General features: G+C 51.1%; 9 protein-coding genes across 9 annotated transcripts; 6 read left to right on the top strand and 3 right to left on the bottom strand.

Annotated features, from left to right (window-relative positions):
- Nucleotides 1-128: 128 nt before the first annotated feature.
- Z520_05067 (uncharacterized protein) lies at nt 129-2,835 on the bottom strand (the record flags this gene model as incomplete). Its single annotated transcript, XM_016775571.1, has 2 exons — nt 129-1,655; nt 1,717-2,835. The coding sequence occupies 2 exons, from the start codon at nt 2,833-2,835 to the stop codon at nt 129-131; spliced, it is 2,646 nt and encodes an 881-aa protein (XP_016633614.1).
- Nucleotides 2,836-3,319: 484 nt separating this feature from the next.
- On the top strand, nt 3,320-4,836 carry Z520_05066 (uncharacterized protein; the record flags this gene model as incomplete). Its single annotated transcript, XM_016775570.1, has 2 exons — nt 3,320-3,528; nt 3,639-4,836. 2 exons carry the CDS (start codon nt 3,320-3,322, stop codon nt 4,834-4,836), a joined length of 1,407 nt encoding a protein of 468 aa, XP_016633613.1.
- A 1,412-nt stretch (nt 4,837-6,248) lies between these two features.
- Z520_05065 (uncharacterized protein) lies at nt 6,249-10,046 on the top strand (the record flags this gene model as incomplete). Its single annotated transcript, XM_016775569.1, has 1 exon — nt 6,249-10,046. One exon carries the CDS (start codon nt 6,249-6,251, stop codon nt 10,044-10,046), a length of 3,798 nt encoding a protein of 1,265 aa, XP_016633612.1.
- A 1,376-nt stretch (nt 10,047-11,422) lies between these two features.
- Z520_05064 (uncharacterized protein) lies at nt 11,423-11,988 on the bottom strand (the record flags this gene model as incomplete). The annotated part of the gene is made up of 3 exons (XM_016775568.1): nt 11,423-11,607; nt 11,754-11,781; nt 11,842-11,988. The coding sequence occupies 3 exons, from the start codon at nt 11,986-11,988 to the stop codon at nt 11,423-11,425; spliced, it is 360 nt and encodes a 119-aa protein (XP_016633611.1).
- Nucleotides 11,989-13,908: 1,920 nt separating this feature from the next.
- Z520_05063 (hsp72-like protein) lies at nt 13,909-15,870 on the top strand (the record flags this gene model as incomplete). Its single annotated transcript, XM_016775567.1, has 1 exon — nt 13,909-15,870. One exon carries the CDS (start codon nt 13,909-13,911, stop codon nt 15,868-15,870), a length of 1,962 nt encoding a protein of 653 aa, XP_016633610.1.
- A 1,059-nt stretch (nt 15,871-16,929) lies between these two features.
- Z520_05062 (uncharacterized protein) lies at nt 16,930-17,385 on the top strand (the record flags this gene model as incomplete). Its single annotated transcript, XM_016775566.1, has 1 exon — nt 16,930-17,385. One exon carries the CDS (start codon nt 16,930-16,932, stop codon nt 17,383-17,385), a length of 456 nt encoding a protein of 151 aa, XP_016633609.1.
- A 2,982-nt stretch (nt 17,386-20,367) lies between these two features.
- Nucleotides 20,368-21,657, top strand: Z520_05061 (uncharacterized protein; the record flags this gene model as incomplete). Its single annotated transcript, XM_016775565.1, has 1 exon — nt 20,368-21,657. One exon carries the CDS (start codon nt 20,368-20,370, stop codon nt 21,655-21,657), a length of 1,290 nt encoding a protein of 429 aa, XP_016633608.1.
- A 637-nt stretch (nt 21,658-22,294) lies between these two features.
- Z520_05060 (uncharacterized protein) lies at nt 22,295-23,919 on the top strand (the record flags this gene model as incomplete). The annotated part of the gene is made up of 2 exons (XM_016775564.1): nt 22,295-22,461; nt 22,554-23,919. 2 exons carry the CDS (start codon nt 22,295-22,297, stop codon nt 23,917-23,919), a joined length of 1,533 nt encoding a protein of 510 aa, XP_016633607.1.
- A 1,197-nt stretch (nt 23,920-25,116) lies between these two features.
- Nucleotides 25,117-26,898, bottom strand: Z520_05059 (uncharacterized protein; the record flags this gene model as incomplete). Its single annotated transcript, XM_016775563.1, has 1 exon — nt 25,117-26,898. The coding sequence occupies one exon, from the start codon at nt 26,896-26,898 to the stop codon at nt 25,117-25,119; it is 1,782 nt and encodes a 593-aa protein (XP_016633606.1).
- Between the last annotated feature and the right edge of the window lie 561 nt (nt 26,899-27,459).

The raw sequence follows: 27,459 nt of genomic DNA, 5'->3' as shown, positions 1-27,459 counted from the left end.
GCCTAATCTATTCATCGTGCCACTACGTATACGCACTGTCTCCCCTGATACTCAAGCCTGATCAAGGCAACAATCCACTCCTTCGCCATGCTTCGCCTTCGCTCTTAGCTGTTGAATGCACCGTGGCTCTACGAGGCATACCCGTGTACCTTCAACCACTCCAACAACTCCGCCTCATCGCGATCTTTGTATCGGGCATTCCCTGTAATCGTATCATGCACGATGACCAGACTCCTGCTGAATTGCCCGGTCTCCTTATCCTTGAAGAATTGTTCGATATCATCCCTCACTTTGAGATCCGAGTACTTGGGCAGACCTGACTTGATCCATCTGTCAATAATCACAGTGGTCACTCCCAGTCGTTTGTAGACTCGGGTCCATTTTTGCTTCGTATACTCCCAAGCCACATTCCGCGTCGTGTTGTTATTGGAAACGGCGATAATACCTCCGTGTGCATCCTGTGGAGGGACTTCTTCCGAGGTGACAAAGTCTAGCAAATCCCATGCGTGATCCGGGTTCTTTGAGCGGCCAAGTGCTTGAATGCAAATTTCTTTACCATCAACGCTGGTAGTTTTGATGAACTCCTGTTTGATGGCGTCGTACTCTGCTTGGCCGCCATTCGCGACTGCCAAGTTGAATATCACGCCTCGAAGGTTTTGATGAATGGCTTTTTCATCGCCGGATTTCCAGGCTGCGAATTTCTTCTGCCCTTCAGAGATGATTCCTTGGTGGCCGGCACCAGCAGCGGTGCTGAGTAGGAGTTTTCTTGATTGACCAGTGAGCCAGTCTTCACCTTCAGGGTAGTTCCAGCCTATTGCCTCTGCAGCTGGAGAGACCAGTTTGAGGGTGAAATTCTTCAGCGCCGCTGAAATTTCCTTGTCCGATGCAAATACTTGCCGCACTTTCGATAGTGAGCTGGCGATCTGTTGCCACACCAAGAAGCTCTTTTCATCCTTGAAGCCTTCTAGGAGAGACAAGAGAGCAGCCGTTGTACCATTTCCTGAAATTGCCAACGCAGTTGCATCGCCCATCAGACCAATCTTGTCTTCGATCGAAAGATGTTCGTGAGCTTCCCCGAGCTTCATAAGCCTCTGCGGTGGGTAATTCGTGCGATAAAAGCCGCTCTGATCAGCATTGATTTTGTAAAATGCATCGTCCACATCTCGAACGGTGTCCTGCTTCTGTGTCAAAGCACTGTGGACAATTTTGACAGGGGTACCGGTTTTCAGGCCAACAGGAATCCACCACATGGTTTCGTCTTCCTCAGCCTTGACATCTCCGGTGGTCAGAAACCTTGATTGGCGTATAGATATTTGGCCAGGTTCTTCTGCTACTGTGACCACCGGGAAACCAATCTTACGGATCCAAGGATCCATAAACGCTTGAACATCTTGCCCAGAGGCTGCGCTAAGGGCTGCCCAGAGATCATTGGTTTTGGCGTTTCCATAAGCATGGATCTTGAGATAATCACCCACACCTTTCAAAAAGATCTCTTGGCCCAGGTAGTTGCTTAACATTCTGATAACAGAACTGCCCTTGAGATACGAAATATGGTCAAAGATCTGATCGACCTCGAGAGCATTGCGGACGGGGACTTCAATCGGGTGAGAAGCGCGTAATGAGTCGAGTTCGAGAGCTGTTTGGACAGCTTCAGCCTGGAGTCATCTCGTCAACAAGGGCAACAATGGGTACAATACCTCTGGACATCTTACGCACCACAAACTGACTCCAGACTTTCCACTCCGGGTGGAGATGGTCGATTGCTAGCCAACCGACCCAGGTAGCGAAGCCTTCATTCAGCCACAACTCATTCCACCAGTCCATTGTGACAAGGTTGCCAAACCACTGATGTGCCAACTCGTGAGCAACAACATATGCAACTCTATTCTTGAAACGGGCATCAGACTTCTCTTCGTCGTACAGAACAGCCGTGGTTCGATAAGTCACCAAGCCCCAATTCTCCATCGCGCCCATTGCGAATTCATGGACTGCTAGCAGATCTGACTTGGGCAGAGGATACTCGATGCCGAAAACGTCAGAGAAATAGTCAAGGATCTTGTGGGCGTGTTCCATGGCAAAACGACCTTGCTCTTTAAGCCCACGGGTAGTATAGACTCTGACGGGCAAGGGCTTGCCGTTGTACTTGCGTTCGGTAAAACCTTCGACGTACTCGAAATCACCAATGGCCCATGCTGCGAGATATGTGCTCATGGCCGGCGTCTTTTCGAATGCTACCTTTTTCAGACCATCCTTGCTCCCCTTGCTTGTGGATTTCTCGGGCATGTTACTGAGCGCAACTAGATCCTCTGGGATTTCAACCTCGAACTCGAAAGATGCTTTCAAGTTTGGTTCATCAAAGCAAGGGAATGCCCTTCTAGCAGCACAAGCTTCAAATTGAGTGCTGAACATGTAGTGGTGCTCTCCATCTGTCGGGGTCCCCGAGGCTGGGGTGACAGCAGGCTTGTATTTGGATCGGTAAAAGCCCTCCATTGCACTGTTCATGATTCCCTTGAAATGGATGGCGAACACAGCGTCACCAGATGGTATTGTCCCGGAGAACTTGATCGTTGCTCGCTCACTCTTCTTGTCGTATGATACGTCGGCCATTGACGTGATTGTAGCGCCGCCATCTTTGCTCAGGACTTCTGCTTTTTTGATCTCTAGCTCTTTGACATTTATGACCAACTCTTGCGTTTCTTGTTTGACTTTTGAGTCGACCTTGACTGTCCCATCGTAGCTCCAGTTTCCACCAAACTCAAGATTGTAGAGGGACAAGTCATAATTGAGCGGTTTTATTGTATCCGGCAGGATATCTCGGTCGGTGGGGGCTGCCATGGTTCTTCTTGCCTCTGCTGAGCAAAACCGAACTTGGAAGGGTTTTAGATCGAGGGATCTAGAGAATGCAGGTTGTCTGAATCTAGTACGCAGCGAGAAGGTGCAGATGGTTCGTTTCGTGCCCGCGATAACAGGTCCAGCCTTGAGCGTGGAAGTGAAACAAGAATAAAATCTGACTTCGAGCATCAAAGCCCTCCTTCACTAAGGCAGCAAATAGATCTGCAGTCACTTCAAAGTATCCCAACGACTGGCCAGTATAAGCACTACGAAGGTGGGATGTCTACCAATTGAGTCGACTTATTCTGTAGGTACCTGGCGAGCTGGTGACTGACTGTTGCATTGGCGGGGCTTCATGGCATCATCTCCAACTGCAGCTCCAAATGATTTTCAGCCTTACCACATCAAGCCTCGTCCTGCACGCGACACCGTGTATCCAAACTAGATCGTTTCCTACCTCCCTTTGCGCGTCTTCCCCATCCATGTGATGCCGGCATCAGGGGACGAATATGTCGCCGATGGATCAGATGACGACTTGCCCAGAGCCTCCACTCGCGGCCGTGCGGCGGCTCGAAGAGCAAATGCTCGTGAATCGAATTTTGAGGTAACCAGAACCTGGGACTTGCTCGTTGAAGGCGCCGATGGAAGTATCACAGGCGCCGTTGAGGGTCTCCTTGAGGCGGGAAAGAGGAAAAGGTAGGTCAATCGATCCAGCAATGGGAGCCACCAGCGAGAGACTAGAGAACAGTCTCCAACGGATACAAAGGGCACCTCATTTGACCTATCTCACCATGGCTTTCCTGCAGACTCCTCAAAGATACCACGCCTCTCCAGCGCGGTATCATCCGCCATCTGATCCTCATCCTCGACATGTCCCTCTCCATGAACGAGAAAGACCTTCGTCCAACCCGTTACCTGCTCACACTCTCCTATACCGAATCCTTCATCCGCGAATTTTTCGAGCAGAACCCGATTTCTCAGCTTGGGATAATAGGCATGCGCGACGGTGTCGCTGTCAGGATCAGTGATATGTCTGGCAACCCAAACAATCACTTGTCTGCGATCCAGAAATATCGTAAGGAAGAGCCCAAAGGCAGTCCTTCGCTAGAAAATGCGCTTGAGATGGCAAGAGCAGGGTTGTTCCACTCGCCCAGCCATGGGACCCGTGAGATACTGTTGGTATTCGGCGCCTTACACACTTCAGATCCAGGCGACATCCACAACACGATCAGCAGTCTTGTCCATGATAAGATTCGTGCTACGGTCATTGGCCTTGCAGCGCAAGTCGCCATTTGCGCTGAACTTGTCTCTAGGACAAATGACGGCGATTTGTCGCCCTACGGAGTCGTATTACATGAACAACACTTTCGCGAGTTGTACATGGCTGTGACGACTCCGCCGATTACCCATGACAGTGCCAACAAAACTGCCCCCTCGCTCTTAATGATGGGTTTCCCTTCGCGAACTGTGGAGGATCATCCCTCATTATGTGCTTGTCACACGACGCCCAGAAGAGACGGGTATCTGTGTTCACGATGCAGTGCCAAAGTCTGCAGTCTGCCCAGCGAATGCCCTGTGTGCGGGCTGACGCTCATCCTAAGTACTCATTTGGCGAGGAGTTATCACCATCTATTCCCTCTTGTCAACTGGCTTGAAGTCCCCTGGTCAAAGGCTTACCGCAGTACTGCCTGCTTCGCTTGTTTGAAGCCTTTCCCTCCGGTTCCAAAGCCACATCAGTCATCGACAGCAGTCCACCCTCCAACGACCAGTACCGGCAGATATGAGTGTCCTGTCTGCAGGAGGCATTTCTGTATTGACTGTGATTTATTCGCGCACGAGGTTGTGCATAACTGTCCTGGATGCCAGAGTGCAAAGATACAGACGAGCCTGATGGGGGAGACAGAGCTCCCGGCTCCGAACGGGAGTGAAATTCAGAGCGAGAGAAATGGAGCACAGCAGATTGGGACGGAGACTCAGAATGGCAATAGGATGAATGTTGATTGACTTTCAAAAGTAGACCCGAGTTGAATGGGCGCTTCAACCGTGCACGTCAAAATTCTTTAACATTCTTGCCTTCTCCAATTGGGGCTATCCAAACACAATGTGTTATCTGTTCGGAACCGACATCATACACGGCTTCTGTTCGAAGGTTTCTGTTCGAAGGCTTCTGTGAGAATCGTGTGTCCACGCATTGTTACTGCTGGCATGCAAGGATACCTACCTAGGCATCTACACCCACATTGCCCTTCTTTCACCTTCCGTTCCTTATATCCGCAACTAGCTATTCTTACAGCCTATTCTTAAGTTTTGTTGTCGTCACAATATTTTTCGACAAATAAAGAGATGAACTCTGGAAGCAATTTTCTTGGACAATGGCTTAATGGAAGATTTTCCTGCCCGTTTTTGTCGTCATTGGTTCCATCAACATCTCTTCCAGGTCCCGGATAAACAGGGATGTTCTGCTTCGTTGTGGACGGGCAATTGCATAAGTCGCTTTCCGAACCAAGGAAATTGTTGGTTCCGTGCTTTTCGAGTTGATTCACGAAGTACGCTTACCTCAAAGTCCCGATATCAAAGTGTATTCAAGCAATATAGCGGTCGAGGCTATGTTAGCGGAGAGCTAAGGTGGTTCAGATATGGAGCAGGTAGAGATTAGGCCACAGGAAGGTTTACGAATGGTGAGAGGCGAGATGTTGCATGGCAGATATACCCATACAAATCGCTTAACGACGAGAAAGTGGCAGAGGAGAAAGTTCACGAATTGCGTTCTGTCGAACATACCCAGTACCTAGGTAGGTATATGGACGATAATAATTACTTGAAAGATGCCAGGTGGAGAACTTGAGATGCGCTTGGCCTTTGAGCGGAAAGCTTGACACACGTGTCAGACGGCGGCAGATATGCCGTCAGACAGCGCCACCAACCACTGGAAGTCATGTCAGTGGCCAGGTAGAAGTCTCTCCGTGGTCAGGGGTACGTCAGGCTAGTATCCTGTTCAAATGACATGTCACGAATCTCTCAGTGCTGCCACCCCATGCCCCTTTCCGCCCTGATGGCCCTTGGGACTTGGACAGACGCCCAGATTCCCTCTGCCGCCAGATTCACACATAACATCTACAATTTCGCTTCAAAAGTGTACGTAGGCACACACTGAGCTGAACGGCGCTCTACGTGTGCATACTGCGCTACGTCGTGACAGACACAAAATCAGGCCGGCTCATAGCCCAATTTTTACTTGATGTCAAAGTGCTTTGCAAGCCGAAAATGGACCAGCTCCACATCTCTTGGCTGTATTGTTGACCTGTATTTGATCTATGGTCAAGTTGGCCTCCGGCTCTTCAATTGCGGTTGTCCTTCTGTGCTGAAATGGACGTCGGACACCGCGTCGAGCAACACGTCAATTTCGGCTGACCAACATGCATGTGAAAACTTCTCCTTATCGCTTCAGGTACTCAGGGTTAGGAACGCAATTGTCCGGAGAGGTGACCGGAGATTCCACATTTGAGCTCTATTGGCAAAGCACACGTCAGAAATCCTTCTTACAGAGGAATATCTCGCTTGCATTAAAGCAGCACGCGGCGTGGGGCGAGGAGAAACCGGCGGCTCTGAAACCGAGTCCCAACGTGTCTGCAAATACGCAAAACATCGACAAGGCCACAGGTGGCGCGATCTCGAGCGCGACCGAGCCAGACTGGGAGGTGAAGGGTGTTGTAGTGGACGGAGCGGAAACTGCGGAAACCCCTTTCATCACCTCGAGTCAATCCGAACTAATAACGTTCAATATGTCGTCGAGAAGTCACCCATCAGGCAAAAACGCAGCGAAGGGCGAGCGCACTATGCGCCGAAGCGTTAGAGGCATTCTAGACAAAGCCCACGACTACCCTGGTGCCAACCTGACGCTCAATCTAAATAGCATCAGAAGGAAACTGAACTACAGAACCAATGCTCTCACCGACACCGAGAGGCTTGCCAAACGTCAGAAACGCAGCTACGTTGAATGCCTGTGTCATCTGACAATATGGGACAACCGCGATGGGTCCACGACACTACCACTTGTCACCAAATCATCACGTTGTCGTGTAAGCCGCACAGAAGATGGCGCGCAAGGGTACTATGTCTCTCTGGAACTAGAGGATCCTTTCCTTGTCAGAAGGACAGATCTCGAGGTTTCCATCCTTGACGAAAATGGAAGATCGGTTCCCGGAATTACCCACAGTTATTTCCTTGAACTCAAGATCATACCCTGCACCGCTGACTGCGTGTGGCCTCCTATACCAATTATGGGGAGGAGCGATGGGAATCACTACACCCCGGAGATGAGGAAGATGGGCCTTGAAGAAGTGCAAGGGGCCCTTGTCGCAAGATATACCCATCTTCCCCGAGCCCTTGACCCAAACGTCGCGCTCAGCGTGTTTTACGTGCATGAAGGTCGTACCTACGCGACCAAATACGGTCTCCAGGTGACATCATATTGGGAGCTACCTGATGTCGACTCCCAACCTACCAGCAAGCGGGGCAAAGGCTTGGATCTTGACTCGTTTCACGTGCCTCCAAAACAGAAGAAGATCTATTTGCCTGCTAGGAGGAAAAAAGAACAGCACACTCTTCCCCAGGAGCCACCGGACGGTCTGGAAGTGCGCTATGACTTATCTGGGACGATTTCAGGGCACGCAAATGCCACTCAAGAGTTCCGCAATACCGTGGTTCGGGGGTACGGCTGCCCAATATGCGCAGCGTGGGAGACGCACAGATTGCAGGAACTCCTGTCCCATTTCAAGTCCATCCATGCGGAATATGTCTTCTCACCATCAGCGCAGCGCCGAGACCAGAAAACAAAGAAGTTGACTCAAGTCGAAATAAAAGTCGATACCGTCGCGAGTGTCGGGAAAAAGGAGGACGATGAGGCCTTTTCATTAGACGGCGATCACAGCTTGACAGGCGAAGAACCCCCTCTACAACCTCTTTTTGGCGGTAACAAGCCTTTCGAGCTTTTTGCGCCAGCCAAATCGGCTCCACGCTATCCGTTGGCGTCGCAAGTCCCTGACTTCCGAATCCCTAATCGCAAAAAGGCCAAAGCTGTGCCCCTTCAGACAATGTACGATGAACCCGAAAATGTCTGGACCTCCATTACACATCGACAAGTCTCTCCCAGTGAAGACCCAGGGAGTGATTCAGACGACGAAGTGGATAACAGCTGGCAAATCACAGCGCATATGGAAAGGCTTGATGCTTTGGCCGACGAACAGGGTTGGAGCAAGCACAAGCGCGAGCTCACCAAACGCTGGGACCGACACCGTATGGAAGAATATCTTGAGCATTCTCGATATGTTTCGAATTCTCTTATTAGATTTGTCAGAAAGGAGAGAACATGGTTAAAGAACGGGGACTATGAGCTGTGGCAAGTCTTCTTTGACTTTTTGGGCAGGTTAAAAGAAAAGCATGTTATTGATGATAATGTGGTTGCGGACGTTAATGAGCTAATTTTCCAAGATCCGCCACACGAGACATCGGCGGAAGCAATGGAGATATGCGAAGTGGTCCCTGATTGTGCGCCCAGCACGACACCTGTATCTGAGCAGCATGAATCGGTTGGGACGAGTACCCCGGTCCACGCTACCTCAAAGAAGGGTACCGCCAGAAACGCAGAGCACGACACCCAGAGCACTGGCACAGGCCATCCACAGTCGGAAACTCCAATGCACGCGGACAGTCCACCACTGGCGCAAGCAGAGCTAGACGAAGAAAATAAAGCACCTCAACCCCAAATTTCAAGGGAATTTAGGTGCGGTGCTTGCCTACTGCCGATTGAGCGTTTGCACAGGGACACGACTTACTGCGTCCTTAAAGACTGCGAGTGGCCCGGGGTCAAATATCATAAGAAATGTGCCTTAGCCATGATTTTGGCTTACATCAGAGAGAACTTACCCTTGCGTGCATACTTTGACGGTCCTCTTCCAGATGTGACCCCAGACACGGATCAGGCGCTAAAGTACTGGCAATGCAGGGACTGCGTTTTGAAGCGTTGGCTGATGCCTTGGGAAGAATGGGAAGGGCCATGGGCAGAAGAATCGGAAGAAGACTCCGAAGAAGAATGGGAAGTCGGCTCGGAAGAGGAGTTGGAGGTAGGATCGGTTGAAGAACTTCGAGAGGAATCGGAAGAGGAATCGGACGAAGAGTGGCAACAAGGATCGGAAGAAGAATCGGAAGAAGAACTGGAATATCTGAGGGAAGGAGAACTAGAAGAACTGGCAGAAGAGCTGGCGGAAGAACTGGAAGAACTGGCAAAAGAAACGCAAGAAGCACTGGAACGAGAAATGGCGGACAAATTGCAAGAGAAATTGGAACAGGAGCTGGAAGAAGAACTACCTGCCAAGAAGAGAAAGAAGAGAGAAGAGACGCTGCTCGTGAAAATAGCAGCCATAGGGGCTTGGAGGCAGAGGCAGAGGCAGATGGAAGCAGAGAGAGCCGAGGCAGATCGAAAAGGCAATGCGGAAGTGAGCGACCCCGGGCCCTCTAGTCCAAAGGGCAAGGAGGTTGTGAGGGACCCCGTGGTCCCCAGCAGAAAGGGCAAGGAGGTTGTGAGGGACCCTGTGCTCCCCAGCAGAAAGGGCAAGGAGGTTGTGAGAGACCCTGTGATCCCCAGCAGAAAGGGCAAGGAGGTCGTAAGAGATCCCGTGGTCCCCAGCGAAAAGGGCAAGGCGGTATCGCGGGACCTCGAGCCCTCAAGAGAAAGCAGAGCGGCAACCCCAATCGAGAATCAGCCAGACGCTCCAGCCGGAGCTTGGTCAGAAACTCCAATTGGCAACACGCCTGGCCCTTCATCAGTGAACGGGACGGGGATTACCGGCAGGGGTCGAACGAGCACTCCAATCAGGGACATGTCTCGTCCTCCGATCAGGGACAGGTCTGCCACTCCTAACAGGGGGAGGTCTCCCACCCCATCGAGGAACAGGTCAGGAAGTCCGAGCAGGCAGCAGAGGATGGGCACTCCTGTCGCGGTGGACAGAATGAATCTTCCTATGAGGATGAAGAAGAGGACGGGAAGCCCTATGAGGGCTGGGAGCCCAAGGCCGAAAGGGACCTCGAAAGATCCAGTGATGGCGCTCAGGGGCAGGGCCAGTGCGCAGGAGAGGGCAAAGGTCGCGGCAAAAGTCATGACCATGAACGAGACAAGCGGTCTATCGAGACTACGCTTTGTTGAGTCGGCGGAATGAGTGAAATGAAAAGGGGAAAGGAAATGGAACCACCCAAAAGGCGGTATGACGAGCATGAAATGCATGAGAGAAATAAGGATCGAACAACAGAGAAAGAATCGCTGGAAGAAAGGCGACATGACATGGACAGCCGAGTGCTTGTGGTCCTGGCTACGGTTGAGTCGCCGTCGCAGCTTGGTGCTGTCGATGATTGAAAATCGGACGTGGACCCGTCGACTGATCGGAGGTTTACGACAGGGTATCTCCCTGGACTGAAGAAGAGCCTACTACAAGTGCCGAGTAATACTCGTAACCCCAGAACCCGAATCGATATTTCAGGAAGAAATCAACCTCTCTAAGTACCTGAATAGTAACTAGGTAGGTAGTCGGGACCTCTCGGTCCTTGGTCCGTTGTGTTCTCCCCTCCCCTTTTCCTGCAACTATCATTCTAAAGTTTCCTCGCAATGTTCGTCAACCGCTCTCTCTCCCCCATATATCAAAAAGAGAGATTCGATTGAGAAACGGGGCCGTGTTGAGAGGACTGAAGCCACCGAGGACGCGGCCCGAAATACCTTTTCATCGGGGAATGGGAAGGGGGAAGTTGGGGAAGGTCGTCTTAAAATGCCTGGGTGGGTTGGACGGGGATTGATTAAGAGAATGGATCCATAGATCCATAGAAAGGGGTGGAGAACAGCATGGGCTACGAGCCGGGTATCGGGGCTACAGGCGGGAGGTGCGGTTGTGGTTGTAAAGGCGAATACGAACCCATGTCGTTGGTGGTGGCATTTTCGGACAAAGGATTGTATATACCGTGCCGAGTACAGGGGTCCGGAACAGATGAGAGAGATATATCTTGTCCTCTGAGGGATAATGCAACGCGGGAAAAAGATCGATCCAAGCTTTGTCTGGATGGAAGAAGCACTTTTTTGTTGCTTTTTGAATTTCTTCGCTCTTCCTTACAAGGAATTGCTTGGAGAGGAATTGCAGATCCTCTGAAGCCGTCTGCTGGCAGCAAATCAACCACCCAACAAGTCTATCACTTGCCATGAGGGGCAAGACCCCATGCTGATCGCTTTTCCAGGGCCTGCCGTGTGGCAGATTGATTCTTCACCCCCAAGCGCCTGTATCTCTTTTTGCCTGCCGAAGAAATGCTTTCAATGCCATGTCAAATTGGCCGATGGATGGAACTAGGTAAACGTGAGTCCGCTGACGAGGGTCCGCGGGTCAATTGTGGATATGCGCCCAAGGGACCCTTTAGCATCGCAATTCGAATCACATATTCGGGTGATTCTATCCTGGAGAGCTGAAGCAAGACCCTCGCATTGGCCGCCGACGCAGCCATGAACCGGTGATATCCCAATGCTCTTCAGAAGATGCGTAACAACGCCCCAGCGACCTCAACCCTTCATCTCCTCATCATCGTCTTCGGGTTCCTCGAAGTCTTCGTCATCGTCGTCATCGTCGTCATCCAAGTCGTCGCCGGCGTCCTTTGACTTCTGCTCGGCTTCGGCCCAATCGATCTGCTTGCGACGAGTTCGGGTTTCGACAATGTTGTCCAGCTCAATTGCTTCCATCTCATCATCTGAATGTCAAAGTCAGTTTGGAGAGCCTTTCCAGAATGCCGTGAACAAGGAATAGTTGGGGAGAAAAGTGACAGCAAATTGATGCGCGATTGCCATCACAAGGGTGGTCGTGTTAAAGTTTGTTCTCAACGGGGTAGATTTGTACCTTCTTCGTCGGCTTCGGCTTCGAGTTGCTACAGAAAACATCATGTCAGAGTGATCCAGAAGGTGACGTCTGGGTGATGTGGACGGACCTCAATCTCTTCTTCTTCCTCTTCTTCCTCATCATCGACATCGTCTTCCTCCATCAACTCAGGTTGCTCCACCGCTTTGCCCTTGCCTTTGCCAGTGTCGGTCACCTCGCTCACGTCTTTGGGGACGGTCTCGCCGTTTGCGGACATTTTGTAATGCAGAGGATATGGGCGGAGGATATTCCAAGGTTTCAAAGTGCTGAGGAACAGTGTTCAGACCGTAAGTGCAGTTGATGGCGAGTGCGCAAAGTGCGGTAGTTGTTGGCGGGCAGACCTTCGAGTTTGGAGAGTTGCGCGCTTCGCGACGGCGCGCCAAGCAGCAGAATCCAGCTAACCTCTTTGGGATTTCAACCCCACGTGAAAGGCTCGCTAAGGAGTGACACTCGGACCCATTATCCGCATCAACATGTGTATCTAGCGAGTAGGTAGGTAGCTACTAGGTATGGGGCTCCCTGTCCTCTGATTTCGCGGTCGACACACAAGTGCCATTACAAAGGTTTTAGGATTGGCCGGAACTGTATGGCGCTCCAGGAATGATTCTTCCGGCCATGCAGATGGGATGCTGATAGTGAGGCCATAGAGCTTTCAAGCTCAACGGATGAGTTGAACACTGATGAAAATTCGATGAAAATTTCAACATGGCACTGTTTATTCAAACATAACTCTGATCTCTCGAGGATCTTCATATGGAATTATTGCAACTACTAGTGGGAACAAACGGCCACCAAGCAAGTCATGGCAACAACAACTGCGATAGCTGCCATGATAACCGCATAAACCGAACTATATGACTGCGTGTAGGCAGACCACGGTCAATCAGGCAACAGCCAGCTACATTCATTGGTATAGTATCAGCATGTCCAGCATGCATTGAGGATTCGCTGGCTGACGGATGGTCGCGGGTTGGGGGAGTGTCAGCCAAGGCCGGGACTCGCCTTGTGGTGAGGATAGGGTGAAGTAATTTCCAAGAGGGATTGACAACATTGTTGCATGATTTCGCGAGAGAATATTGCTGATCTTTTAACCATGCCCTCAATTTCTGTCCTTGGTCGCTACCACGATGGGTAATGAGGGAGAGACGCAGGCAATGGAAGAACGAATGGGAACACATAGGGCTATGGGTGGGACGGAAGAACAGTTCCTAGGCGGCGAGCCTCCGCACTACCTTCAGCTTCTAGCACACTCTTTTGGATGCTCTGTATGAATTTTCGGCGGGGAGGAAATGTCGCATGCATTGGTGGGGATATTGAACCATTACCGAGTACAGTGGAGCCCTTTGGATGGCAAGTAAGTGGCTGGGTGAGTGGCATAGTGACGATGATTCACGTCAGAAGAGGGAGAAAGAGTTGGATGATGTTGTTTGAACGCAGCTGTTTCATCATGCTGACGCTGGTTAGCAGTAGATAGAAGCATCGTGAAATAATTCCTGACGGGTATCGAGGATGCAGGGTATCAGGCGACTGTTTTCTGTTGTTTTCCCTTGCTTGCCGTTGCCCCTCCAATCACGACTCGAAACCCACCTCAGCCTCGTCTCATGGAATCTGACCGAAAAAGGCTGTGGTTGGTGCGGCGGCTATGACGTAACCAGGCATTCACTGCGGGACAGCTTCCATCCCTCACCAAAAAAAAAAGAGATCGAGCTAAGGCTACAGCTTCACCTAAACCAAAGCTCCCCATGGCGCAAGATGCAGAAGCAAGGCGTCTAGAGTGAATCGCACCGATGCTTCAGGCAGCTTCACAGCCCACTTCCGGGCGCCGCATGGAGCAGCTGGAAAAGGCCGGCAGCTTCCAGTGGGAACCAGTCCTGCAGCTAGAACAGTCACCGTAGTTCCACGCTCTTCTTCATGCTTCTACCACCTGCGCCCGCCCTCGCCTTGGCGAAATTTTGACAACAACAAATTCCCATAAATCTCTGTGATCAGGCTCTGCCTTTCCTCTTTCTCACCATCAGCTCAGACATTCAAAACAAATCCTCTATTTGGACCGAAAAGTCTTCTTCACAAGACTCTTCATCATACACCTTAATTCCTTGCAAATCCCATCTCATTTTCCTCTAATCCTCCAGTCATCATGGCACCAGCCATTGGTATCGATCTAGGTACGACCTACTCATGCGTGGGTGTCTTCCGAGACGACCGCATTGAGATTATCGCCAATGACCAGGGCAACCGAACCACTCCCTCGTTCGTTGCTTTCACCGACACAGAGCGTCTGATTGGTGATGCCGCAAAGAACCAAGTCGCCATGAACCCCCACAACACCGTCTTTGACGCCAAACGACTGATTGGCCGGAAATTCAGCGACCCTGAAGTCCAAGCCGACATGAAACACTTCCCATTCAAGGTCATCGACAAGGGTGGCAAGCCAGTCATCCAAGTGGAGTTCAAAGGAGAAGAGAAGCAGTTCACACCCGAAGAGATCTCCTCAATGGTCTTGACCAAGATGAGAGAGACTGCGGAGTCATACCTCGGTGGCACAGTCAACAACGCTGTCATCACCGTCCCTGCATACTTCAACGATTCTCAGCGCCAAGCCACCAAGGATGCTGGTTTGATCGCCGGCCTCAACGTCCTCCGTATCATCAACGAACCCACCGCTGCCGCCATTGCTTATGGTCTCGACAAGAAGGCTGAGGGCGAGCGCAATGTCCTCATTTTCGACCTTGGTGGTGGTACTTTCGATGTTTCTCTCCTCACCATTGAAGAGGGTATCTTCGAGGTCAAGTCCACTGCTGGTGACACTCACCTGGGTGGTGAGGACTTCGACAACCGTCTTGTCAACCACTTCGTGAATGAGTTCAAACGCAAGCATAAAAAAGATTTAAGCTCCAACGCTCGGGCTTTGCGTCGTCTTCGAACCGCTTGCGAACGTGCCAAGCGCACCCTGTCCTCGTCCGCACAAACCTCGATTGAGATTGACTCTCTGTACGAAGGAATCGACTTCTACACCTCCATCACCCGTGCCCGATTCGAAGAGCTTTGCCAAGATCTCTTCCGATCTACCATGGAGCCTGTGGAGCGTGTCCTGCGTGATGCCAAGATCGACAAGTCGTCTGTCCACGAGATCGTCTTGGTTGGTGGATCCACCCGTATCCCCAGAATCCAGAAGCTTGTCTCCGACTTCTTCAACGGCAAGGAACCCAACAAATCAATTAACCCCGATGAGGCTGTTGCCTATGGTGCCGCAGTCCAAGCCGCCATCTTGTCTGGTGATACCTCATCCAAGTCGACCAACGAAATCTTGCTCTTGGATGTCGCGCCACTGTCTCTCGGTATCGAGACCGCTGGTGGTGTCATGACTCCTCTTATCAAGCGCAACACCACCATCCCCACCAAGAAGTCCGAGACCTTCTCCACCTTCTCCGACAACCAGCCTGGTGTGTTGATTCAAGTCTATGAGGGTGAGCGTGCTCGCACTAAGGACAACAACCTGCTCGGCAAGTTCGAGCTTTCCGGCATTCCTCCTGCTCCTCGTGGTGTTCCTCAGATTGAGGTCACTTTCGATCTTGATGCCAATGGAATCATGAACGTCTCTGCCGTGGAGAAGGGCACTGGCAAGTCCAACAAGATTGTCATCACCAACGACAAGGGCCGTCTTTCCAAGGAAGAGATCGAACGCATGCTTGCTGAGGCCGAAAAGTACAAGGCCGAAGACGAGGCTGAGGCTTCTCGCATCAGCGCCAAGAACGGCCTTGAGTCGTACGCCTACTCTCTCAAGAACACCCTGGCCGACTCCAAGGTCGATGAGAAACTCGACGCATCTGACAAGGAGAAACTCAAGTCCGAAATCGACAAGATCATCTCCTGGCTCGATGAGAACCAAACCGCCACCAAGGAAGAGTACGAATCTCAACAGAAGGAGCTTGAGGGCGTTGCCAATCCCATCATGATGAAGTTCTACGGCGCTGGTGGTGAAGGTGGTATGCCCGGTGGAATGCCCGGTGGTGGTATGCCTGGCGGCCCTGGCGGATTCCCTGGCGCTGGCGGTGCTGGCCACGGCGATGATGGCCCAACTGTCGAGGAGGTTGACTAAATGGCTTCTTAATGACCAAAAGCACATGAGCATGAGCGGGTTCAATTCTTGTGTCAATCATACCGGCGTTGGCGTTTTCAGTGGAACGTGGACATGATACCTCTTGCATGGGCATAGAGTTTATTTTCGGCATCATCCTATGATGGATTGATCAATGAGGCTTATGGGATTATTCTCAACAAGTCGTCGTCTCCAGAGGGAGAGAGTTTAAGAAGAGACATGGCTTAGAATTAGCTTTCAATCCAAAATTCCAGTTCAAATTCTTGATGTTCCTGTGGTTTCTTTTATAGCGAAATGGCCTGCTGTCATCGTAGTTGATTCCGCATTATCGCCCTGTTTGTCTTCGCCGCTGTTGATGATTATATGTCGCTGTCGTGAGGGGCTTCAGACCTACGGAGTCTTACCTTACTACCCACTAACCCCGGGGTTTTACTTGCCTGACCTTACCCACATGCATCGTTGTTTCATCCCAAATCATCCACATACCACACAGTACATCGATGGACAGGTACTGTTGGCCCTTTGAAAAGCCTCCATCATAAACCTACAGGCCCGCTCCCATCGTCTTCCGCGTCTTGCAGACCTGTATTATCAGGCTCACGTGTTCCCTCCCAGTGCGTCTCGCGCCTTGGGACTTTTGTTCTGCGGCATGTTTTCAACTACCACAGCATCTGAAAAGCCAAGATGGACACTCGCCTGATCTCGGAGACCAGAGCCGATTAGGTTCGAATAGGATCCTTTAGCACTTGTGACGGCTTTCTCTTGGTGGCTAAAAAAAAGACGGTGTAGAAGGTTGCAGAGATGTGTCCTTTTCGCGCCGCTAGCCACAAGGGCAAAGAAGCATATGAACGAATATCCACGCAGCGAGTTGGTCCAGATGGATCTCTTTCTCCACGATGTGCAGACCTTTCTGACGAGTGTGAAGAATTCGCAGCCTGAGTCTGGTCCCAACTGTCGCATTGTAGCTCTTTTCCCAAGATATTCGAGGTAGATTTTTTCCCAAACACATTTGCCTTTCAACAAAGCGCCTTCAACACGCAAAGTCAAAGAGACGCGACCATGCATACAACCTTCGCATTCCTGGTTAAACTCCCCCACCTGTCCACCCAAGAGTTCATAACGTACTATGAGACGAAGCACATTCCCATGATCAACCGTCTCGCCGGCCCAGAGAACCAGCCCCTGGTGTATAAGAGACGATACACACATCGCGACGATCCGGCGTTCGTGTTTGTGAGGGCAAGCGTCGATGCTAAAGGTGCACCGGTGTCCGCTGTGCCGTCTGAATCCCATGGTAATGGTTCAGATCGATCGAAAGTGGAAGTGGATCCCGGCAACGTTGACTTCGACGTGATGACCGAGATCGGGTTCGCCGACGAAGCGGCAAAGATGAGGTGGTTGATGGCAGTGGGCCAGGGCGAGAATGGGAAAATGGTCGTGGAGGACGAGGAGAGGTTTCTTTGGAGGGAACGCACCCGAGCTGTGGTGGTGGAGGAGTTTGTGAGCTTCGAGTGAGGCACTGCGCACGCGCCGGATTTGAGAGGCAGCGGAGGGATCGACGGATCTGCGGGAGTATCGTCTGGCAAAGTAGAGCCAGCTTGTGGAGAAGACATGGGAAGGAATAGAGCTGTTGACGGTGCGCAGAATACTGTGTAGTCTATCGAGAGGGAATGTCAGTGGTGGTCAAGAGTTGTGTAGAGGTATCCAGGCTATACTTGAACGATGTATCTTACGATAGCTCACGCCATCGTTGCAACCGAAAGAGATGTTACCTGTCCAGAGCTTCATGAACCGCAAGCTGGAGACAGACTATACCGAACCATCTGGAAGCTCTCTCGTCCACTGTCGTCCACTTTTTTCCACTCCATGTATTGTTCCTGCACCTCACCAGGGTCTTTCGCTCTGTTCAGTCTTTACCCATTGTCCAACGACATTTTGTCTCTCCAAGAAACTTAGCATAAGGTCCAAGAACATGTGTGCAAGAGAAGCAGCTGGGACACCATTGAAAAAGCTGGAGGTAGCCTGTAGGTATTCAAGATGCGAGAGGGGGTGCAGTTGCCCCTTTTATAGGACGTCCTCTCTAGTTCCAAGCCGCAGGGGGCGGTCTAGGCGCAGAAGCCCCTGTATACGAGTTGCCATGTCATCTGCAGACCTCGTATCGTTTCAGTCAAGAGTTTGATTGTACGCCATTCGTGGGTGAGGTCGATCGCTCAGTCACATACCCGGGTACCACTCACTGGACGTTCTGTCACACCCCTTGTAATCCCACTACGGCGACAACATCCTTGAGCCCGGTCGGTGGTGGTATGTATCTCTTGGTATTGCACTACGGTGCCTCTAAAATCGATGTTCGCGTCTATTAACAACCATATAAGAGAGACTTCTCTTCCCGAGTAATGTCGGATCGGCTTGATGGTTCAATCACCAGACTTGGCGAGGCTCTAGAGGTAGTCTCCTGTTTTGTAGCTCTTTAAAACAATATAACTCGCAGATATTACAGATTGTTTGCTCGATAGTTCCCAGAACTCCTGCTCGGGTCTGTTTTAATAACCTAATGGTATTGGGAACCCGCCCAGGGAGGTTGCCTACAGCTCTAGCTATGTTTACACCTTGGTCCTGACTTCTAGCGATGCCAATATAACGACTGTGCGAGACTCACAGAGATATAGGATATATTGAAGAGGATCCAGCTATTTCGTGGCTTTCGATAACTATCATAAAGGCTCAAAATACTCCTTCCACCACCTCCCAGTGCTCCGTTGTCCAGGATCTCTCCAATATACGGTGTTTTATTCGTCAGCTTTAAGAGTGCTTAGCTCGAGTACTTTGGTTATTCCAGACATCTATTTAGCTCCTCAAATTCCTATTGGTGTAACTCCTTTGATGGCCTCAGTCATGCTGCTGTCCAGATTTACAACAAGTGCTGGAAGCAAGCATGAAGCGATCGGTTCAGCGACAGAAACATAGGGCTATGATGGACTGCCTCTGACAGATCACTCTGGTGAGGAAGCCGGAAGCAGATGCCTCTGTTCTTTGCGCGTAGAACTCGTTATTTATAGAAGGACAGTGTAAATCTATGGTGTCTCGCACTTTGTATCCTGAAATGCTATTGTTTGCTGTGCTAGAAAATACTATTCTAGAAATCCACAGACGGCTCCTCGCTTGGCTCTGCGGAGAGTAGTAAATTCGGGCTATAATTCATGAAGACGTATAGACCTCTCATTATCAAATAACAATGGCAAGGGTTTCTCGCTCGTCCTCTCTCTCCTACTACAGAACGCGAAAACGGCGGTCCACAGAGCGTCTTTAGATTTCTTGCTTCAGTGGGATGACAGTACTATAGAGATTCTATCGGCTTCGCCGAAGGCGTCCTCTTCTGTTGATAAGGCCTAACGAAACAGTATTGCTTTTGCATGGTAAGTACTGTTTGAATCTGTCGGGGGCGCTCCTCGAAATGCGATTTGCTTGAATGGAGCCAATCAGAAGAAACAAAACTTTGTCCAAAACCGGTTAAAGTCAGGGAAACATCCTTTAATATTGGCGGAATTGACTGTGCTAGCCGAAAACAGCGTCAGTGATGCTGTTCTAGCGGATGACAGGTCGGCGTGCTGTTCGATCATGTCGGTGGAAGATAAATCTCAAGCCTCGGTACTGGTACCGACCGCATTCGTATTTTTCCAGAAGGCCTTGCATTGTCTTCAAAGTGCATACACGAGTGTCCGGAGGAATCCACCAATGGGCAAGCATTGGCAACACACTTCCTGCTCGCGGATGTGGGCGGGGCACTAGTAGTCAGTACACCTGTTGTCCAACTAACTGCCAGTGAGCTTCCAGAGCCCGGATCATTCAAGCATTGTGACATATCTCCCACGTTGATTGGGGACCGTAGTACTAGAGGTGGAAATATTGTTGGAGGATGGCGTTTTTGGGGCTTGTTACGGATTTTTGGCCCACAGCGATGCATCAAAGTTGCTTCCTCACCAATGGAAGGTTCCACAGAAAAGACCTCAAAAAACATAAACGGCACTACTCGTGAAACCTGCGGCTAGCAAGCATGTCAATGATGATTCGGCCTCAATCCCCTTTGCTTTAAGGCCAGCAAGAGAAATTACGATGGCAAGGCTCATGCCATCCACATGCTGAGTGCAAATCAATTCCTTCGCCTCGGATTTACCAAGCAGATGATTCGAGATCTATGACGGGTGCCTTCCCTCTTCGGCCGAACTATCTGTGCTTCAAGAATCCCATATTGTGGTTCGGTGGGTGTTTTGTAGCACTGTGAAAGCCTCCACAATCTCCTACTGGACCATGACTAAGAAAACTCAAGTAACATCGCCTGAGAGATAGTTGTAAGGCGGCGGCGGTACGATTAGATAACACGGCTCGAAGCCGAGCCGTGATCTGGAAGTCTGAATGGTATATTCATATAACGAACGACGGTCTTCTCTGCTACAGCATCCAATCTTTCAAGACACTGGCAGACACGGACAAGAGAAAATGGCCACGACCACCACATTTCACTCGTGGATACACCACGACAGCCAAGCCGATCGCGATAGTCTATCATCACAGAAGAGCCAGGTGTTTCGGCATGTGGCTGCGCACCGAAAATGGGAGCGACTTCAGCGGACACGGAAACTGCGGGCCTCGGCTTTAAATGTGTACCATACATTTCAAGAGCAAGGGCAGCCGCGTTCTCAGATCGACACCCATTTCGCTGGTTCCTGCGACCCCTTTGACACCCTTCCCATCCCCCACACCTATCAGGTCAACGAGCTGCTCCAATTTGACCAAAGACACCTCTCTCCGGCTCTTGCAAAATCGATAATTTCTTTGCATCCCTCTGCGACGTTTCTCCAAGATGAACTGGCTGCCTACGGGTTCTTGGCTCGCATTGCAGCTGTTAAGGCGCGATGCGACCCTCATCCAGAAGCATTCAATGTTGTACTAAAATTGAAAGACAAGGCGATGCAGCAACTCCGCTTGAACCTCTCTCAAACACCCCTTGCTCGTCTTCCCAAGGCCGTCATGTCTCTTCTATTTGCCGAGACCTGGTGCTACAACCTAGAAGCTGTGGCAGTCCACCTCCGGCTGCTAGAGGTTATCAACAGCCATTCTGGATTGGATACCGACGATCTCATATGCGTTCTCCACTCGGATATCCAACGTGCCACCTTGACGCTGGGCAGCCCGCTTTTTACGGTGGACGGCAACACATGGGATATCCTTGAGGCGGAATATACAGCTTTTCTATGGCCTCAGAGTGACGCGGACACCAGCATTCAGTGGCCTCAACTGCAACCACTGGTTGATATGAAAAAGGCTCTTGTGGCTTTACATGTACTGAAGACGTCCGAGGTATCGGAAGCTGTCCGACAGGCGGCCACCATCAAATTCCTGCACATCATGAGGACCCTTCTGGAACAGTACCGTACGAGCCCTGATGATGTTGAGCAATGCGTGGCTCTGGCAGCGTTATACCGGCTTCGTCTAGAGGCCAACATGGAGCGGATACCGCTTTTCAAAATCACGGTTTACAATGCTGGAAAGGAGATTCTTTCAAGGCTTCAAGAGTTGCTCACCGTGATCTCCAATGACGCACCAAGTGTACGCCTGTGGGTTTTGTTTGTGGGCACGATGTCAGGCGACCATTGGTTTAGGGAGGAATTCACGATACAAGCACAGACCCTGGGACTCACGAGTACAGACCGCATCAAAGCGTGCTTGGATGTCTTTGAGGAACAGGGTGTACCATATTCACTGATGGATCGACCAGAGAATTGCTAATTGGTTCTTTGCCATGGGTGGACGAGGAGGGTGAAAAGAATTTGTGCGACTCACTGCAAATCTTGCAGAGTGTGCTCAGAAAGTCTGATGTGTGAAAGCCATCATGGACTCGGGTGTAACATGTTTTGTAATCTCCTCTGGCGGGTAAGGTTCAGGTATGGTAGACGTGCGAAGTAAAGGGTTTTGGGATGGAAGCCTGCAAGGCTGCGAGCTCCACATATGCAGGAGACTTTTGTTTTGCCGCACTAGGACTAGTCTGTGACTAAAGCGGCGCCAATAAGCTTGCATTAACCCCATGCCCGGCACCCAGCTGGAACTGCGTCGTTGCTTACGAGTTTGGCAAGCGAAAGCTTCGTCAAAAGCGAATTGGTTGTAGCTGCGTATCTAAGTTCTGCTGAGAGCCTGACGAATACCACCTACTAGGTACTTACTGCGCCAAGTGCCAAGCCAGCGCCTGCGCCTGCCGTGACAGAGTTCGCTTCCTTTTCTTTCACACCAAAGTCGAAGTCCTTCTTGCAGGAGATCACGATCTTTCTACTGTTGAGGCCTGGAGCGAGGGATATTATGAATCGAAAGGGTGTACTAGTCTGGGCATGTTACCCAGTGCATGCATCCTGCTGATCCGAAGGCCCCCCAGATGACAGACTACGAGCCTACTACCTCCGGAGTGACGGTGGTGGAAGGACCTTCCCAAGACGAATGGTCTTCCATCAAAGGGATATTCATTGAGCTATACGTGCATCAAGAAAAGAAGCTCTCCGAGATCAAGCAGATTCTGGCCGACCAATACGACTTTCACGCAACGTGGGTTTCCTTCCCTTACCCCTTTGGAAACTGTCAACTTCTTTTCGGGCCTCCTGCTGCTGCTAACATGGTTTTCATCGAGCGCGGTACAGCGAAAAGGCCTTTAAGAGACGGATAGCGACGTGGGGGGCGTTCAAGAACTACAAGTCGACCGAGAAAGAGGCCGTCGTGCATTTGATCACGCAATCTACATCCACAACAACACACGGGGTGGTACCTCCGCCTCCTCCGGTCCAGCTGCATGGGAAGCCTATCAAATGGGATCGCATCAGACGATTCAGCAGACCCCAGGGGCAGGGACGAAAGCGAACCCAGCGAAAAACAACCGGAGTGCCGCCGATAGGCGAGAAGATTCACCTGGATCTACACCCCAACGCCTTTCGGTCGACCGTAGACATTGACGAGCGCATCTTGCTCTTGACCAAGTCTTATCTGGATTGGAACGTGTCGTTCTGGAGTCCACTTGGCCTCGCAAACCGCCGGCGGAGGCGGCAGCAGCAGCAACAAGAACAACAAAACGACCACGAAGTCGCAAGTCTCGACTACCAAAGTGGTGGTGATAGCGTGTCGCTGTTGTTCAACAAATGTTTCTACGACGCAATCCCCTTGCTCTTGACGGGCGATACGGTCGGGGCATTCAGAGAAATCAATCTGGCCTGCAGCCTCGCGTCCCACTGCTTCCAGACATCTCCCTATTGGATATTCCTGCGCCTTCTTCGGCTGTACTCGTATCCACTTTGGGACCGGTTCCCGGATGTGCGGGCCCAGATAGTGCATTTCCTCCAAGCGCTTGCTTTTCGCACCCTTTCCGAGGGGCATGTCTTGAAACCGCTGCTGAAGCTGTGGACGCAGGGCGAGATCGACGCCAACGCCGGCCGGATAGCTTCCATTCTGCGCCTGTCGTCCGACAAGTTCGGTCCGGCCAGCGGCCTGGACGTCGATGAGTGGGCCTGGATCCAGGACGAGATCTGCTCGCTCAATTACCAACGAAAAGAATTCGACGACGCGCTGCGCATCGCCCGCCGGCTGGCCCAGGACCCCAGTGTGCCCCTCGGAGTACACATCGCCGCCCTGCAGATGATTGCCCGCCAGTATCTCCAGAACGACGACGTCGCGGCCGCCGAGCCTGTCCTCCTCGAGACCCTGCGACTGTGCCAGGAAAGCGGCTACGATGACGATTTCAAGGCTCGCTTCCTCCAGCAGACCTTTTCCGACATGGGCTACATGTACGGCGCCCGACGGGACGCTGACCGCGCCAAAAGTGCCCACTACTACCAGCAGGCGCTCGCCAAAGCCGCCCAAGCGCAAAACCCAGCAAACATGGCCTCGATCCGTTGTCGCATTGAGGCCATGGCCAAGCTCCACGCCCATGATAAAGCGGGAAACAAGGCGCAGGCGCAGGCGCAACAGGACACTACGAGCTGGGCACTCTGGGCTTTTTGTCGACCGTACTCTTGAAAATGTCCGGTGTCGGTGTTTCCAATCGTTTTGCATCCGTGATTCAATGCAGAGGTCAAAGAGTGGCTGCCACCAGAGCCTCTCGCCAGGAGTGTAATCCGAAGGGGGGACTGCGCACTAGCGAACAGAACGAGCCTCGATGATGACTTCTCTATTTTGATCAGTGCTAGAGCAACGGAACTGACTTGAATAGTGCGAGCTACTGGACTTTGGCTGTACGGATTTTTTGAAGCAAGCAGACGGACAAAGAGGATGGCGAGATGCGTATGTACTCGGCAGTCAAACCTGTGTCTCTGATCGCATTTCCCTCATCACTACCCAGTACTTAGTACCCTATAAGCTTCACACTGTACTCACTCTGTTGCCGGTAGTCAGTCACTCCACGCGATGAACATCTTGCCAATTGCGTGCCGCTTCGACGCGTTTCGCTCCCATCACCCGTAAAGAGACGGTCGCAAAATACTGACTCCCAACAAGAACCGAGAACCCCGTCCCCCAAAAGCTTTCATAGACCAAACACGAGATCTCCGCCCATAGCTCTGTCGGTAGTACGAGTGAATGGATGGGGTTTCCATTTTCTTGTAACAACAGAGGTGTTCCTGGACAGTGTGACATCCGTAATTCTATCCCGATGCTGCTCTTTCGCAACCGTGCCTTTGATCCAAAAACATGTCGCCAAAATACCGCAGCCTCACAGATCGCTTGCCGAATTGACAAAACTCTCCTTGAGCCATTACTCTTATCAACGTCCAAAACATGTCCCAGTCCAGCCACAATCACATCATCCTGTTCAATTCTCCGTCTCCATCCATTAGTCATTGACCGCGTATCGTCCTTCTTGGTGGCAGCAGTGCCTATTATTCTGGAGAGAACACAATGAAGTGGAAATGACTCAGAATGGGTCCCTCAGCGCCTGATAGTCTGATGCCACCTACGATTCTGGAAGCATCAGGCTTTTGCCAGCACACTCACATTCTCCAGAGACCAATCTCGCTTCCACCCACGGGCTGCAACCGACTTGGTCGAGACGCAAATGACTCTGCCCTCGGAGCGAGATCTTTCTCCGTCGAGTCGACCGCTTGCGCATCCCATGTGAAGAACCTGGCCACCTCCTCATTGCCAAATTTGACAATCGTCATATCGAAAATCGTTGTTCTCTTGAAAGGTCCAAGTGAAGTACTCTGAGCTCTCGTTGAATCATTCTTTGTTGGTGGTGACTCGATTCGCAAGCAGCAACAGGCCACCTAAGGCCACGAGGTGAAAGTTTTTTGTGGTTTTCGGAGGTAACAAAAAGTTGACAACGACTGGGAAGGTGCCGGTCACAGCTTTGCGGATTTCACGCTGAATGTAATGGTTGGAGCTGGCGCCACCACAAACAAGAATTTCGCTCACGGGCAGGCCCTGTTTTCCGACGAATTTTTGGGAATCTTTGGCAGCTTCAAGTCTGTTTAGAGCACGGATTATGGTCGAAATGATGGTATCCAGGCTCCGTTTGTAAACCGTCTTCATGGTTTCGTGCGTCATCTGAATGCCGAATCCACCGCAAAATGGGGTCCCGTTGAGGAATGGAACACCGCTGACTTTCAAGAGGCGGTGGGATGCATTCGGAGGGCGCCTCTTTTGGTGTTCGAAACTTTCTGCGATCTCTTCTTCTAACATTCTTCTTGTTAATCCTCGTCTCCTGACCTTCCTGACTGTTTCTGGACCAGGAGCCCCTATTCTGTCTTTCAATTTCGCGACCCGGTATTTCGCGTACTGGATGCGTGTGGCTTGAGTATCGGACACCAATTTGTCGACATCTTCGATCCCTTGCATCAAAAATGCCACAGCATCTCCGTTGACTTCGAACCCACCGACCCATTCTGTCACAGCTGGAAGCATTTCGGCAACTTTCAATGGAGACACGCTTCTTATTGACCAAGTCTGTAAGTCGGCGGAACCTCCACCTATGTCGACGAGCATGTATGAGCTCTTTGGCGACCGATCTTTTTCTCTTAGAGTTGCCAAATAGTATTCCAGCGCTGCTGCAGGCTCGGACACCAAGTACGGCCAGGGGTGTCGAATACCAGCACTCTTGGCAGCTGCGAGAATGTGTTGCTTGTGAACAAATGAGCAGTCGGCGGGAACGGCGATAGCAATGTGAATGTTTGGAGTTTTTTCAAGCAGCTCATCCAGGTCTGAAGACTGCTCGAGACTGAGCCACTGGAGTTCGGCGTGCTTTGCGATTGCGAAATTGATGGCGCACTGAAGAAGCCACCGTAGAAGCTGGGCAAACACCTCGAGGTGGACCATGGGTTTCTGCAAGTCTTTTCGATTTTTTGGATTTTTGTCTAGCCGCTTGTTGGTGCTGGATTCGCTAACAGCAGTCAAGTTTTGTTCCATCACCACATGCAATTTCTCCATTCGTCCTTGCAACTCCGATACCTCGTCTATCGACTTCCTCTGTTTTGCCATGAAACCCTTGTATATCATGGGTTTGAAATGGCGTATGACTTCGCGAGCCTCAATTTCATCCCTCTCGAGGGCCTTATCCACCTCGCATCCAAAAAGTGGTGTGCGGATTGACTGGCCAGTACGTCTGTCTATCGTGTTCTGGAACGCAACTTGGGATCGGACAATGGTACTGCCGTCGGCAAATATCACTCTCTCCAGTGTTCTCGTTTCGATTTCCGCCAGAGATGCATTCTCTTTGGAAACGTAGATAGCCGCCTTGCAGAACTCTGTACCGGGATCGAGGGACACGAGAACATGGGAGGCAGTCTTTTTCAGGGCCGTGGACTTGGACGAGGCAACTGACATCTGAGGTAGAGAACCTTGGTGAGCATTGGTGTCGTCCCTCTGGGGCTTCCGTCTCTCAGGGCCTCTCGGTTTCTTGTTAGACTCAGTCCCTGTGTCTGTGACGCTTCGCTTTCGTTTAAAGTCCGTAGAGCCATCCCCATTTGATTCCTTGGCTGGTTTTGTTACAATTTGTGTAACCATGGTGGTCCACAGATGGTTTGAGATGCCGAGCCTTGGTGGACTGCGAAGTGATTGATTTGGCTAAAACCTGCAGAAAGACGTTGGTGGCACTAGTTTGTGCAATAGGCTTTTGAGGAAGACTGGTAATGATCGAGAAGTTGACTTGAACAAAGTTCGGACTTGTAGAAGACGTGGATATTTAAAAGTCCCAGCATGATGGACTGAAGGCAGTGAACCATCTCTGCCTCTCTGGACGACGATAAGGACCACTGCAACAACAGGACTGGTGGAGGCGAGACAGTGCCTTTGTGACCGCCTCATGTCGGACATTATGGAACACGGCAACCACTGCGCAAGCCTGATGATGCCCACCGGCACCATCGATCTCCTTTTGTTCGCGAGCTGATGACAGTCTCATCTGTCCGGCCTGGGCTTTGTCCCTGAGGTCAACGGTGCCATAAAAAGGGGTAACCAGATACCGGTGTCGTAGCAAACAAAGGACAGGCCTTGAACACTCACCGCCCGCATTCCAAGATCAACCGACAACAGGCCAATTTGCAGGCCTGCATTCCAAATCAAAAT

Source organism: Fonsecaea multimorphosa, assembly GCF_000836435.1.
Source record: "Fonsecaea multimorphosa CBS 102226 unplaced genomic scaffold supercont1.8, whole genome shotgun sequence".
NCBI lineage: Eukaryota > Fungi > Ascomycota > Eurotiomycetes > Chaetothyriales > Herpotrichiellaceae > Fonsecaea > Fonsecaea multimorphosa.
This window is presented reverse-complemented; position numbering and strand designations above follow the sequence as displayed.